The sequence below is a fragment of the Artemia franciscana genome, chromosome 19, assembly GCF_032884065.1.
Source record: "Artemia franciscana chromosome 19, ASM3288406v1, whole genome shotgun sequence".
Taxonomy (NCBI): domain Eukaryota; kingdom Metazoa; phylum Arthropoda; class Branchiopoda; order Anostraca; family Artemiidae; genus Artemia; species Artemia franciscana.
The window spans coordinates 31,875,205-31,890,145 of NC_088881.1; the positions used below are offsets into that span (position 1 = coordinate 31,875,205).

At 35.2% G+C, this 14,941-nt stretch overlaps 1 protein-coding gene across 1 annotated transcript in view; it reads left to right on the forward strand.

Annotated features, from left to right (window-relative positions):
- Positions 1 to 14,941, forward strand: part of LOC136039565 (rabenosyn-5-like) — a 70,915-nt gene that overhangs the window by 32,950 nt on the left and 23,024 nt on the right. Inside the window, exons 6-8 of the mRNA XM_065723406.1 lie at positions 51 to 232; positions 3,157 to 3,296; positions 7,804 to 7,890. Of these exons, the coding sequence (XP_065579478.1) occupies positions 51 to 232; positions 3,157 to 3,296; positions 7,804 to 7,890 (409 nt within the window). The remainder of the gene's footprint in view (positions 1 to 50; positions 233 to 3,156; positions 3,297 to 7,803; positions 7,891 to 14,941) is intronic.

A 14,941-nucleotide genomic window follows, 5' to 3' on the forward strand; every position in this document is an offset into this window, starting at 1 on the left:
ATTCGATCAATCGAAGAGTTAATATTTTAACCGAGTCTTTAATTTTTAAGGGAAGCTCATTTACCCGTCACAGGAGAGTCCAGAGATCAATCGAAGAGTTAGTGAATTTAGTGTAAAAAATAGTATAAAATTTAAACTGCCTTCTTCAAGCGCCAGTATGGCCTCGATTACTTCGTTCGCAGATGTCGAAACTGGAGAACCACATATAAGGTCATGTAAATATTGCATAGAGGTAATGTATAGTTTTTTTTCGTGATGTTTTGGGGTCGAAAACAGGAATAAAATAAATATCTGAGAATATAAATTTCTAAACTGGTATTTTACCAGTATTTTCTCTCTCTCTCTCCCTCTTTCTCTCTTTCTCTTTCTCATTCATTCTTTCTCTCTCTCTCTCTGTCTTATTTCTATTTTTTGAAATTTATTTTTAATTGTTGCAAGAAGCTATTCTTCCTGTTCAGGCTGCAGCAACATAATCAGATTCAAAAAAAAAAAAAAAATTACCCCCCTTGTTTCAAATATTTTCGATTTTTTTTAGTTTTCTAAATTCAACTTTTTTCAAATATTACTTCTTTATTATTCCTTTTATCATTTTTAAAATTATAATTACTGTGGCTGCATATTTTATTTATGTATATTCTTAAATTTGGGCTTCATTTATCTACTTTATTAACTTTAGTGCTAAAGCTACTATCTCTTTAGCTTCATTCATGTTTCCTTGTATTTTATGCGGACACTCTAATAAGCAGCGATTTCCCCTGTTCTGTCCTCAAATTCTTTATTCTTGATTTCGACTTCTTAAAGAGGCTGACGAGAAGAAAAGAAAATTTAATATATACGCACTTGAAAAAAATAACTTTTAAAAGGTACCAAGGACAGTGAAAATTAAATCTGGCTGCTTGAATCGGTTAAATGAAAACTTACATAGCCAGTTTTAGCTGTAAGCCATAGCCATGTGGCTTACATAACTATATACTAGATGCTTTCAGTACCAATGACAGCGAAAATCGAATCTGATTGGTTGAAATGGTTACTTGGAAACTTACATAGCCATCTTTAGCTGTAAGCCATAGCCATATGGCCTTCATAGCTATATCCTAGATGTCTAAATTACCAAGGACATTGAAAATTAAATCTGATTGCTTGAATCGGTTAAGTGAAAACTTGCATAGCCATCTTTAGCTGTAAGCCATCACCCTATGGCTTGCATTGCCATATCCTACACTTACAGCACCAAGGATAGTGAAAATCAAATCTGATTGCTTGAATCGGTTAAGTGGAAACTTGCATAGCCTTTTTTAGCTCTAAGCCTTAGCCATATTCTATATACTTAAAGTACCAAAGATAGTGAATATAAAATCTGATTGTTTGAATTGGTTTTATGGAAACATGCACATCTAAATACATTTTTAAAGTATCGAAAAATTCGGCAATCCAAAATTTTATTGGTTAAGACATCCATGTACAGTTTCACAGTTTATCAGCAGCGGGTGCTATAAAAAAAGAGTTGAAAAAAAAGAAACGGTAAAAATTTTCACACGTCAAAGTTTCACACGTCAACGTGGTAACACTGACGAAAATGTGATACGGCCCAAAAAACTTCATAATTTTTAAACAAATTGAAAAAAATAATAAAAAGTCGGGGTTTTCAAGTATGAGCATATTTAAGATGGGCCCAGGGAAAAAAAGATAGTTTTTATTTTGGTGTCCTTGGGGACTTCAAGTTTTTTAACTAATTTTTGGGTTTCTTAATCTCTTTGGGACCATGTAAACATTCGAGGAGTTCTTTGACGGGAATACGTAGGCTGTAGAAATCGATCTCTACTTCTGTACCAGTTTTCGCTTGAATGAACTTGTAAGTTTGTATGCCAATATAGACACTTATGTACAAAAAAATAATATATTTATTTTAAAATAAATCGGAGGTTCCTTTGACGTAGATACAATAGCTGTACAAATCAGTTCCTACCTCTGTGACAGACATTTTCTGAATGAAATCGTAAATTAGTAAGCCAATGTAGATAGGAACCAAAATTACAATATTTGAAGCTATAGTGATGACAGTGGTCAAGTAAGGTTATGAAGTATGGGTGCTCCGTGAAACGACGTAGTTTGCTAGATGTTTTCCAGATAAATAGCCTACGGATATGTTTGTGTACCCCACTGACTGACCCTATCTCTGTCATATGTGCGAAAAATGCGGTTCAGTCCTGGTATGCGGTCAGCCCATAATGCGAGAAAGAATGATATGGCTTGGAGACGGTCTGCGGATGAAAGATTACCAAAGATTATGTACCCATATACTAGATGCTTTAAGTATCAATGACAGTGAAAATCAAATCGGATTGGTTGAATTGGTTACGTAGAAACTTACATAGCCATCTTTAGCTGTAAGCCATAGCCATATGGTTTTCATAGCTATATCCTAGATGCTTGAATTACCAAGGACAGTGAAAATTAAATCTGATTGCTTGAATCGGTTAAGTGGAAACTTACATAGCCATTTTTAGCTGTAAGCCATAGCCAATTGGCTTACATAGCCATAAACTAGATGCTTTCAGTACCAATGACGGTAAAAATCAAATCCGATTGGTTGAAATGGTTTTGTGGAAGCTTATATAGCCATCTTTGACTGTAAGCCATAGCCATGTGGTTCTCATTACGTACTGTTCATTGGGTACCCGACTGACTGACTGTATCTCAAACAGTCAGTTGTGTGAAGAATGTGGTTCAGTCCTGGTCTTTAGGCCCATAATGCGAGAAAGGATGACAAGGCTTGGATACGGTCTGCAGATGAAAGATTACCAAAGATTGTCCTTGTCTTTTAACCGTTTAGGGCTGAACGAAAAGCTGTTCGTTCTGGAATCGGGTAGAAGGACGTCGTAAAAAATGATTCAAGGGAAATGGAAACTTCTTGGGATGTTGTAATAAGGGAAGCTTTGAATAGATTGGGATGGAGGAGAAGTGTGCGTTGCTGTGTTGGCCTCTGGTGCAATGATGATACAGTAGTAGCAGTAGTAATGTAGATATATTTGTTTAACAAAGTAATAGATTTACATGAAATTAGTTGAAGTCGAGGTGGCCCTTGAAAGACGAGAAACTAACATCACCACTAGATTTAATGTACAATGTATTGATATTAATTGATTGTTCTTCTAGATGTTAAATAAGTATGAAAACCAATTAGAAGCTCGAACCAACAGACCAGCTTTAGTAGTTTTATATGATAGTCTCATTTCAAACAAAGAGAAGACTGCACAGCTTCTGTCTGAATATATTGATCTCTCCAAACTACTATGGTGAGTGTTTATCATGTTTAGTTTATTTTGTTTTTTTTTCATACGAAGGAGAAAAAAAATGTAAATATAAAAAAGGAAATCCTTAAAAGAGAAATATATGTAAAAGCTAAAACTCAATCTGTTATTATACTGTGAATGTCCATAGGGACAGGCGTAGTATCATAGCTGAAGTATCTGATACAACTATTAAAGAACCAAATCTAGAGTTAAAAAAAAAAAAGCTGAAAAATTTCAAACGAGTTTTGAAAAAAAAAGCTGTCATGTGAAGAAGAATCACCATTTGAAGTGAATTCAGGAATATTAACTATTGTTTCAATTAATATTAATGGTAAAAGTTAGCTGCGATAACATAGTTCCCAAAAAGAATTCCGGAATTCCGAAAAATTAATCCCAGAATTCCGAAAAAAGAATTCCAGAATTCCGAAAAAAGACTGGAACCGCAAAAATAGTGTTGGATTGAAATGAAAACTGCACCATTGGAACCACTATAACCGAAAATTCCTATTTAGGAGATTTACAGTTCCCTATCGTCAACAAGAAGGAAAAATCACTTTTTAGACTGGGGAGCAGTAATTAGTCTCCTTCTTTTTAGTATATGAAATGAATAAAAATGATGGCAAGTGATACTTTTACTTTAATTTCACTGAGTTTGGACACACCAGGTTGTTGTTGGTGTCTGACCATTTTGGTACGTTATCTTGACCTGCTATTCCTCTAGGAAGTAGACGTTGGATGTGGAATGAGCTCCTGTAACTGTTTGTTAATAGTGTTATTCTTCTACGCTATAAAAATGAGTCATCCCCTATGGAGTGGGAAGATGTGATGACATCCATTGATGAAAAGAGGCTTAATTTATTTTATTGGATTTTCTATATTGACATTTTTAACATTGTACTAATTGATATTGTAATTGACTAATTACAATTAATTGACTTAATTGACTAATTACAATTAATTGACATTGTAATTGACTAATTGACAGATAGTATAGCCTAGGACCTTTTTTGGGGGGAACTACAAAACAGTTTTAGGGAATGAAGGCCTTTTTGGATTTTTGGGGAAAGACTTTTGGTCGATGGGGGTCGATGAGTCTAAGAGACAAACTTTATGAGAAAAAAAAATAATCACAAATGTAATCTAGAGGACAGGATGCATAATTGTTATTGTAATTCTCTTAACTGATTTTTAAGGAAAGCGAAAAAATAATTTTATTCGAGGAAGCATCAGGTAGTGGGGCTAAAAAAGCGCATGATAAAAGAAGTACTTCTGCAACTGGTGGAAAAGCTTCCGTTAAAAATTGTTAACCAAGAAGGTGAAAAGTTCGGTATTTCGGATTATATCTTGAGGAATTCGGAAAGTACTTCCAATGGTAGAATGAAGTGTTGCTGAAGTGGCCGGTCTACCATTTTATTCTACCATTGATTCGATTCTATTCTACCTTCTATTCTACTTGGAAACCGTGGCCAGTTTCCAAGTGGCCGTGTAGCTGAAGGAAACCGGCCACGGTTACATGTTCCACGGTTTTTTGGTTAACATGGGGATGGGGTTAACATGGTTAACTTTGGTTAGCCATTAAGGGGTTAATTTTGGTTAACATGGGGACTCTGAGGTGTGAATATATATAACTGCTATTTCAATCTAGTGAGGTCAAGTAAGTGATCTCATCAAGTGAGATCAAGCTATGATTTTATATCATTAGGTTTTTCCTCCATTAATCAAGCAGCATCTTGGGTCCTTAGTTAATGGTACAATAAAAAAGGCTTTCCTCTCTATAATGCTTTTAAATGTCTCATGAGACTTTTTCTCGTAAAATAACTTGAGAAATTATGCACCGATTTCGGTTTCTATTGTATTTTTTACATGGCTCATAAGATTTTTTTTTCGTATAACAACTCAGGAAATTATTGGCCGATTTCCGTTTCTCCTTTATTTTTTTAATAGCTTATGAGACTTTTTTTTTCGTAAAATACCTTAAGAAATTATAGACCGATTTCGTTTTCTATGTTCACGCGTTTCAGAGAATTGTTTTATTGTCCCTCTTTAAGCATATTTAGAGGGTTGTAAAACTTCCCCAGGCGAAAAATGCAAGTTTGCTTTTTGTTGAGTCGACTCCCTCTTTGCAGGGAGACAGATACAATCAAACTTATAAAGCTGATTCCTTTATAAGCCTAACAGGGCCTTAGTTACTTCACAGCTATTCCCAGAGGATGTCAACTTTAAGTAACTTCTTTAGTTAAAGTGAAGTTGCAACGGATTAGAGCCTAGAATATACCGATCGTCTCCGGTACAATCTTCAACTTTTTAACTGTCTTTAAGGTGGTCCTTCAGTTGGAATATAAGGTAATCAAATATCGTATTTTAAGCCGGTAGAATCCACCCACGAGTGGCTTAAAAGTCAGGATCGTTTTACACTGGCGTGTATTCCGGTACTTATACCGTGTAATAGCGACCACACTTTGTTATTGATCTGTAATAAAATTATAATGTTATTGCTCGGAGATAATCAGCTTAGTCTGAGTGAGAGAAACTACTTTTCGAAGTATATTTTATTTAATTTGAAATTCCTCTGTTTTGACTGCATTTTTGTTTCATATGTTAATGATACACCCAAATCAAAGAGAGGAAAAACCTTAAAATGAAGAGCGAAAACATAGAAAACTATGGCCAGTAGAAGAAAAGAAAAAGACAAAGTAAACGACTGATATTCCTCCTGTCTAGAACTAGGCGCCTTCATCAATAAATATAGAGGTAACCAAAAGAGGAAAGATAAAATCTAAAATAATCAATAAAAATTAAAAAAAAAAAAATTTAAAACTAAAAACGATAGAACGAAATAGGAAACAAACCTATATCTATACACGATTAATACTACTGTGATTGAACACCATAGAGTATTTATATCAATTAATATTTATAACAATTATAGTTATTAATATAGTTATATAGAGTATTTATAACAACTATGAGTGACATCCGTGAAGAGACAGAAGCAACTTCTGTGCCCAAGTTGTATTTATCTTACTTAGCACCGAAACTCTATTGTGCCTATTCTGTGCCAACATGGCGTTGGCACCTAATAGCTTTTTGGGTGGCCTAATGTGGCACCCAATAGCTTTTTCTAGCTTGGATCTTGATTCAATGTGAAAATATTCAAAACTCTAATATCTCTCTCGCTTAATAAGTGGATGTTTTGTGCCATTTGATGAACTTCAATGATGTCACCGTCTGTGTTAGCAGTTTTTGGACGTCCCGAAAATTAATCACCTTCTTCCTCTGAAATTAATCGTCTTCTAAGCTGGTGTGGTGACACGTTTAAATTCAGCTTCCCAAAATTTGTTGGTGGTAATTATCTGGATGGTCGAAATTCTTAGATGGTGCTGAGTCTCGTTCATAGCATCGATCTCATCTTTGATTTGCTTAGGCGTATAGCCTTTCAAAAGCCACTCGACGATTTTTTTTTTTACAAAAATTTCACATCGATTTGAGTCAAATAGCCAACTGTGCATCCAAAACGGTTAAGATCTTTTTAAGCACTTGCCAAAAGGGGAGCAAACAAATTTCCAAACTTACACTAACGAGTGCTGCCATCTGCACGTATGGGTGGAAAACTCTACGCACCGGTCTCATATGTATAAAATCAGGTACCGGTATAATATTCTTTCTTTTAATTTGGAAGTAAATTGTTCAAGCTTAGTTTGAACAATTTATACAAATAAATTTAATATTGTTCTATAAATTTCAAGTACAGTGCTTATAAACGGACAAAAATCATTAAAACTAATTTGTAAAAAAAATTAGATCTAATTGTAAAAAAGAGAACTTGAGTCCATAGTTCCAGCTTAAAATTAATTTCAGTAAGTAAAATTGTTGAATCCCTGTTTTCCTACAAAAAAATCCCTTTGTTCCATTTTCCCTTTCCCTTTGTTCCCTTTCATTTACAGTCTTTGGGAAATTACTTGATGAGAAATTATTTCTGTAAATATTTCTAGCTTAGCAGCTAACCATAATGCCTTCTTCTAAAAAATGTTGGCTAAAGTGACCTGGATTGTGCCCGATAAATTATATCTACGATCTAAGGTATTCTTGTAGCTTTCTATTGCTCGTTACTTGTTCTTCACTTCGTTATGGAAGGTGTAAACCCTTTACTTAATTTTTAAAGATGTATTATTTATAAGGTTTTAAGTCCCTTTCACGGCAAAAATATTAAATTGAATGATAAACTTTTGATTTTTGTAATTTTATGTGTTAATTCATTTAAGTTATATTGTTTTGTTTAAATGTACATCCAGATTTCAACTGTATAATAAATGTATATAAATATATGTTACATTAATATACACACGCATTTATATTTGTATTTATATATTCTTTATATATGTATTTACTTTGCATATTCCACATACCTGCTGACATTATTCAAGAGTAATTTTTCCACGCTCATAGAATTATAATTTTTGCGTTTTATTTAAACATCTTTTGACTTTTTGAAATCTTTAATTATTTTTAGGGAAGGTGAACAGGAATTTCTGTTAAATGACGCCAAAAAAGTTAGGATGGATCTTATGAAGCTAGCTGACACCCTTGATGGTTTAAGGTTTGTGGTTTAAGATGTTTGTTAACCCTTTCAGACCTGAACCAAGAAGGAGTTGCGTAAAAATTCTGAAAATAGCAGAGAGTGATCCTGGAGGTTCAACTAGAACAGGTTTATTTTTTTTTAATTTTTATTTCATTCCATATCCAAAATGTGAATGGTTACCATATGGTCACGTCAGGTATATACAGATACTATTTTAGGTGAAAATTTGTGAAACAGTTGCGATCTGAGTTCAAACACAGTCGAACTTCGCACTTCGAACACATGATTCGACTGGTTCCACCCCTAACGCACTTCTCATAGCGACACCTTCCCTTTTCAGTCGTATCCGGAAAATGCGAGGTCTGGTCAAACCTCACTGATTCCGAAGGCATCCCGTCTCGCGAGGTAGTCGTATTGCGCTTGGTCACTGATAAGAATGGTCTTCCAACTCGAGGACTTTGAGATACGCCAGTAAGAACCAACCCACGAGCAATGTCCATTTTGAAGTACAGCAGAGACATGTGCTGAACATTGATCTGCTTACACTGTCGGCGGTGTATCAGCCAGGCGTTGTTCACAGCCATGTCAAAGAAGTAGTACACAATCCTCATATACCATTTCTTAGAGCGAATGTCAGTCCTGTAAAGCTCCAGGAACATGTCAGCAAGATCTACGCCCCCCATTGATTTGTTGCAGTCACGGGCGATTCGGGGGCGATGAACTTCAACGTATTTCCGTGTTGTGCCATCCCATCTCTGACACTTATCAATTGGGGTGACTGCACAGTATGAAGAAGCCAAATGGACTGGTTTGTTGTCATACCATTTTACTACCGATACTTCTGAATGTCTTTCAAAACGGAAGTCCACTGACCCTCGTCCTTTCTTCTTCATGTTGGCGTCGGTATCTGGAACATCGCCCCTCATTCTGTTGCTGCGTATCGTACCACATGACTCGATGCCATATTTAACCCGGAGCTTGTGAATGAGATCGATGCCAGTATAGAAGTTATCAAAGAACAACTTGAAGTTCATGAACCTTGGCAGATTTTCTACAAGCCGAAGGACAACGTCAGTACCAGAAATTTTAACAGCTCCTTTTCCTGTATATATCTCTATGTCATACACTATTCCGCTGATGCCGGCTCTCGTGAAAACTTTTACACCCCACGAGTGGGGCTTGTCCTTCAAGTACTGTCGAAATCCAATTGTTCCTTTGAATGGGATCATCTGTTCGTCAATACTTTGGATCTCTTCAGGGTCTATTTTTTTCAGATTCTCCCTGAATGCGTCGTATAGTCTTCTGATCTTGAACAGTTTATCATGACCAACCTCCCCTTTCGGTATCATTAAGGTGTCATTGCAAATGTGGAAAAAAGACCTCAAGCTGATGAACCTATCTCTGCTCATGGTATCAGCCACCGGGGAATATCGTATTCCATTCTCCCAGTACATTCTAATAGCCGGAAGTTTGAGAATGCTCATAAGCATTTGAACTCCAAGAAATCTGCGCAGCTCTCCAAGGGAAAGTTTCAGAGCAAGATTCTTCTTTCTCATGGCATTCAGATTCGTTTGGTCCACAATGTTTGAAAGAATGTCTTCTGTGATAAACATTCGGAAGAGATCAAGGGGCGTTTGTAACTCGTCATAGTGTGGCATAGAACCCTTCCATGTAATATTTCGAGGTTCGGGCTCCGTTTTTATCCACTTGTATTGCTTTGCCTCCTTCGCTACCTTCTTTTTTGCTACTGGTTTTGCCGTGACCTGAGGAGCATCACTCGGAGTTACTAGACCGGCCACTGCTTGGGAAGGAGCATTTTTTTTAGCTCTTGTAAGGACAAAGGGTTCAGCAGGTGCAGTAACTGTTGCTGACTGTATTGCAGAAGAAGCTGACGCTGGTGCTGATGATGTGCTTGAAGAACTGTTTGACGCTGTTGTATCATTCAAGCCCGGGAGAGGCAAATCGAATTGATCCGTGTCATCGCCATTGTCTAACTCGAACCTGCCAAGCATAGCTAAAGGGATGTCGTCTGTGTGGTCGATATCCTCTTCATCTCTTCCGTCTTCATTGCCATAACAGTTGAGAGTACGTAAAGGCTGAAATTCTTGATCTGGATTGTCTGGTACCCAGTTTGGGTCGTCGTCGTCGGAAGAGATATCGAGATCTGAATCACAATCGGGTATGAATAAAAGCCTTGCTGCTTCTTCTGCAGTCATTTTCTTGGTAACTCTTCTACTTCTTTCCTTGATCAGTCTCTCTTCCAAGGGCTTGGGACCATGACCTCTCATGGAGTCAGAGCTCGTGCTTGGATCAGCTGAAAAGAAATTCAAGGTAAGTGCATCACTTAATAATAACAATAATAATAGTATATTGTAATAAAATAGGCCATTGGCCTCAACGCTTGCCTGAGGCATCCCACAAAATAGCTGTTTTACCCTTGTTTCAGTAAAAAGGAGGAACAGAGGGAAAATGTGCCTATTCCCGATCATAAAAAGGACTTGCTGCCTCGTTTGCTGTACAAATCTGCCTAGGTATGGTTTGGCACTGAATGCCTGACGTGACAATTTGGTAACCGATCGTTAGCAACCTTGTTTGCGGCTAAACTACAGCTCAGAATTAGACTAGTGATATCTCATTCGAAAGAACGCATTCTTAGCTACAAAATAAGATCATAATCAGGCTCTGAACTTACTAGAAACGTCCAGGTCATCGAGGTCGAAATCGGCACCTTTCCTCTTTTTCGACATTTTATCTTTTGTCTAAACTTGGACGCTCGCTCGACCGCTCGGGTAAAGCCTTGAGGGACAATAAATTCAAACGCGACAGAGTCAAGCAAGCGCTATCTAGTGGAAAAGAAATCACGGTTGTGACTTTGTCGAGTCGAGAGAAAAAAAATAGGAGGCGAGCGGTATCCGTATGGTGACCACAGGCATGAAAGGGTTAATGTTATAATTTCCTACGTATTTGGCATTAATAATTTTTTTTATATATATATTTTTCTTAGACTATTGAAAGGCCTTTTAAAATAAGCTAACTAGACGGAGTACGGAAAAAAGGTAGAAAATCACGTGGAATTGAACTAACAAAAGAACAAAAAAAATTAAAAACTTGCCAAAAAAAATTCAATTAAATTGCAATTTAGATGAGACCATTTACTAGATGAAACCATGAAAATAAGATGGAAGCAGATAAGATATAGTTTAAGACATGGCGATTTTCATCATTTTTTCGATTAGATTTAGCAATTCTTCGAGCTGCAGCGGTTAGCGTAGCTTAGTAGAGGCGAGTTTGGTGATACTGTAGATCGATACTGGAGCAATAATGTACTCGATATTGTAGCGGTTTTCCCACATAGTAGATTTTGGTTTGATCCTCGATGAACCAATCTTCCTGATTCTGTTAGCATTGCTCTTCTTTGGTAGAAAATGGCAGTAATTGGTATGAGAAGATGAAGAAGGGGCGAGTAGGTAGTTCAAAATGGAGGAAGTTACATTAGAAAGCACTAACTAATTAAATATTTTGACATCTGAACATATATTAAACAAGGGAGGCAAGCACAAATGATTTTGCGAGCCAATTTGGAAATTATCCAAAACACAGCAGGCCGCATATAAATTTTTATGTATACCGTATTAAGAATTAGGCCCTATATAGACATTTTTTGGAGGAAAATTTTAATATTTTGAATTGTTATTTTGTTTTATGTTAATTTTACGCATAAGTCTAGACGGCATAAATAATGAAATAAAATAAATTAAATAATATTTATGATTTAATAATTATAATATTAGTTTATTATTAAATACTATTATTTATTATTTTAGTAAATTATAATAAATATTTTAGTGAATTTATCATTTATAAATAATGTTAGTTAATTATATGTTAATAATTTAAAAATTATAATAAAACACATTTTGATTTCGATGAAGAGTCTGCTCTGTTATCTCTAATAAACTGTGCGTATCTGGGGACTGTCATTGTGTTACTCAATCTGCAAGAACAGGATATAAATTATACCACGCGGAAAGTATTTTTCTGAAATATTTTGTAACGCTCCAATTATTCTCCTAGTAGGCTATGGTGGCTCTGATCCTATGCAAGTCTTTTTTCTGACATTGGCAAGGGAGGAACAAATGCAAGTCAGTGGGCAAAACTCGTAAGACAAAGATAACTTCGAAGACCACACTGCCTTTCCATGACGAAAGTAAAGCAGTTCAAAATAGGGATGATACCTTTTTGTTGATGGTGAAATATAAAATTATTTAACTGGATATTTCGAACACATATACTGTGTTCATCATCAGCAGTAAAACTAAAAGACATGAATAAAAATAAACAAAATTTATACCTAATAAACTAATTGCATATAGTTTATTGCTCTTATTTTTTTCCAATGCAAAAGCCGAGGCAAATCTCTTTGACCATTTTGGTTCCGGTTCATTAGAATTAACTGACATATTACGTGGACAGAGGTCATAGCTCTTAGATGAGGTGATATTTACTTTATTTGACCTCAGTAAATTATCATAAATTGAGTTCAATCCAAATTCACCTGTATCTCTGTTTATAGAATTATTCTTGAATAGAATTTTTTGAATTTTGATTGTTTTCCTGAAAGTTTGCTTTAAACCTTGGTCCCTAGAAATCAAAGAAACTTTTTCAAACAAAATAAAATGATTTGGAAAATTAAAGATATGCTCCGAGAGGGCCGACGTGAAATCTTCAGGTTTGGTATTCTGCTTTAAAGACGATGAAATGGAATTATGATGACAAAGTGGCATACCTATTAAACCATCGAAGTAAGGTAAGCAAAAATTGTGATAAAATAAGTGAAAAAAATAATAAGTGTGAAAAAAGATAAGTGTGAAATAAAATAAGTGTGAAAAAAAGACGTAGAACAGCAGATATAACGTAATATAGCTGATAGGGTTCATCCAAGTTCTTATCTGAAAAAGGGAACTGGTGGGCTTCTCTTGACTTGTAAAATCTAGTTAAATGAAAATTTAAAACAGGGCTATGGAGTCGGAGTTTTATTAAATTTTTACTGAATGGAGTAAGAGTCAGTTATAACTTCTAAAAAAAACATTAAAACAACTTATTTAAATGAAACTTTATAATAGGGTTGTGGAGTCGGAGTATAAGTAAATTTTTATTGAATGTAGTTGGAGTCAGTTATACCTTGTAAAATCTACTTAAATGAAGCTTTAAATCTGGGCTGTGGTGTTGGAATCTCAATAAATTTTACTGAATGGGGTTGGAGTCAGTTATACTTGGTAAAATCTAGTTAAATAAGCTTTAAAACGGGACTGTGGGGTTGGGGTTTTAGTAAATTTTTACTGAGTGGAGTCGAAGTCTGTTATACCTTGTGAAATCTAGTTCAATGAAGCGTTAAAATGGAGCTATGGAGTAGCAGTTTTATAAAAATTTTACTGAATGGAGTCGAATTCAGTTATAACTTGTAAAATCTAGTTAAATGATACTATAAAACAGGATTGTGGAATCGGAGTTTAAGTAAGTTTCTGCTGAATGAAGTCGAAGTCAATTATAACTTGTAAAATATAGTTAAAAGGAGCTTTAAAACAGGGTTGTGGAGTCGGAGTTTTATTAAATTTTTACAGAATGAAGTCGGAGTCAGTTATAAGTTATAAAATCTAGGTAAATGAAGCTGTAAAAAGGACTATGGAGTTGGAGTTTTACTAAAATTTTTCTGAATGGAGTCATAGTCAGTTATAACTTTAAAATTTAGCTAAAAGGAGCTTTAAAATAGGGCTGTGGAGTAGAGTCTTAGTAAATTTTTGCTGAACGTAGTCGGAGTTGGAGTCGGAGTGAGTAATAGCTCATCAAATCTAGTTAAGTGAAGCTTTAAAAAGGGCTGTGGAGTCGGAGTTTAGGTAAGTTTTTGCTGAATGAAGTCGAAGTCAATTATAACTTATAAAATCTAGTCGAATGAAGCTTTAAAATTTAGCTTTAGAGTCGGAGTTTTATTAAATTTTTACTGAATGGAGTCGGATTCAGTTATAACTTGTAAAATCTAGTTGAATGAAACTTTAAAACAGGGCTGTGGAGTCCGAGTTTTAGAAAGTTTTGCTGAATTTAGTCGGAGTTGGAGACTCATTCCGTTGTAACTTATAAAATCTAGTTAAATGAGGCTTTAAAAAGGGCTGTGAAACCTGAATTTTAGTAATTTTTTGCTCAATGGAGTCTGAGTCAGTTATAACTTGTAAAATCTGGCTAAATGAAGTTTTAAACAAGGCTGTGGAGTAGGAGTTTTAGAAAATTTGTGCTGAATTTAATCGGAGTTGGAGTCGGAGTCAGTTATACCGTATAAAATCAAGTTAAATGAAGCTTTAAAATGGGCTGTGGAGCCGAAGTTCTTGTAATTTTTTGCTAAAAGGAGTCAGAGTTGGAGTCGGAGTCAGTTATAACTTATAAAATCTGATTATGAAGCTTTAAAACAGGGTTTTGGAGTTGAAGTTTTATCAAATTTTTGTGGAATGGAATCGGAGTTAGTTATAGCTTCTAAGATTTAGTTTTATGAAGCTTTAAAACAGGGCTTGGGAAATGGAGTTTTAGTGAATTTTTGCTGAATGGAGTTGGAGTCAGAGTCAGTTATAACTTATAAAGTCTAGTTATGCAGCTTTAAAACAGAGTTTTGGAGTCGGAGTTTTATAAAATTTTTGCCGAATGGAGACGGAGTCATTTATAACTTCTAAAATCTTGTTTTGTGTAGCTTTAAAACAAGGTTTTGGAGTCGGAGTCTTAGAAAATTCTTGCTGAATGAAGTTGGAGTCAGAGTCAGTTATAACTTATAAAATCCAGTTAAATGAAGCTTTAAAACAGGGCTGTGAAGTCGGAGTTTTAGTAAATTCTTGCTGAATGAACCTGGAGTCAGAGGCAGTTATGACTTATAAAATCTAGATAAATGAAGCTTTAAAAAAAGGGCTGTGGAGTCTGAGTTTTAGTAATTTGTGGTTGAATGTAGTCGGAGTCAGTTATAACTTATAAAGTATAGTTAAATGAATCTTTAAAATAGGGCTTGCAGTCGGAATTTCAGTTAATTTTTGCT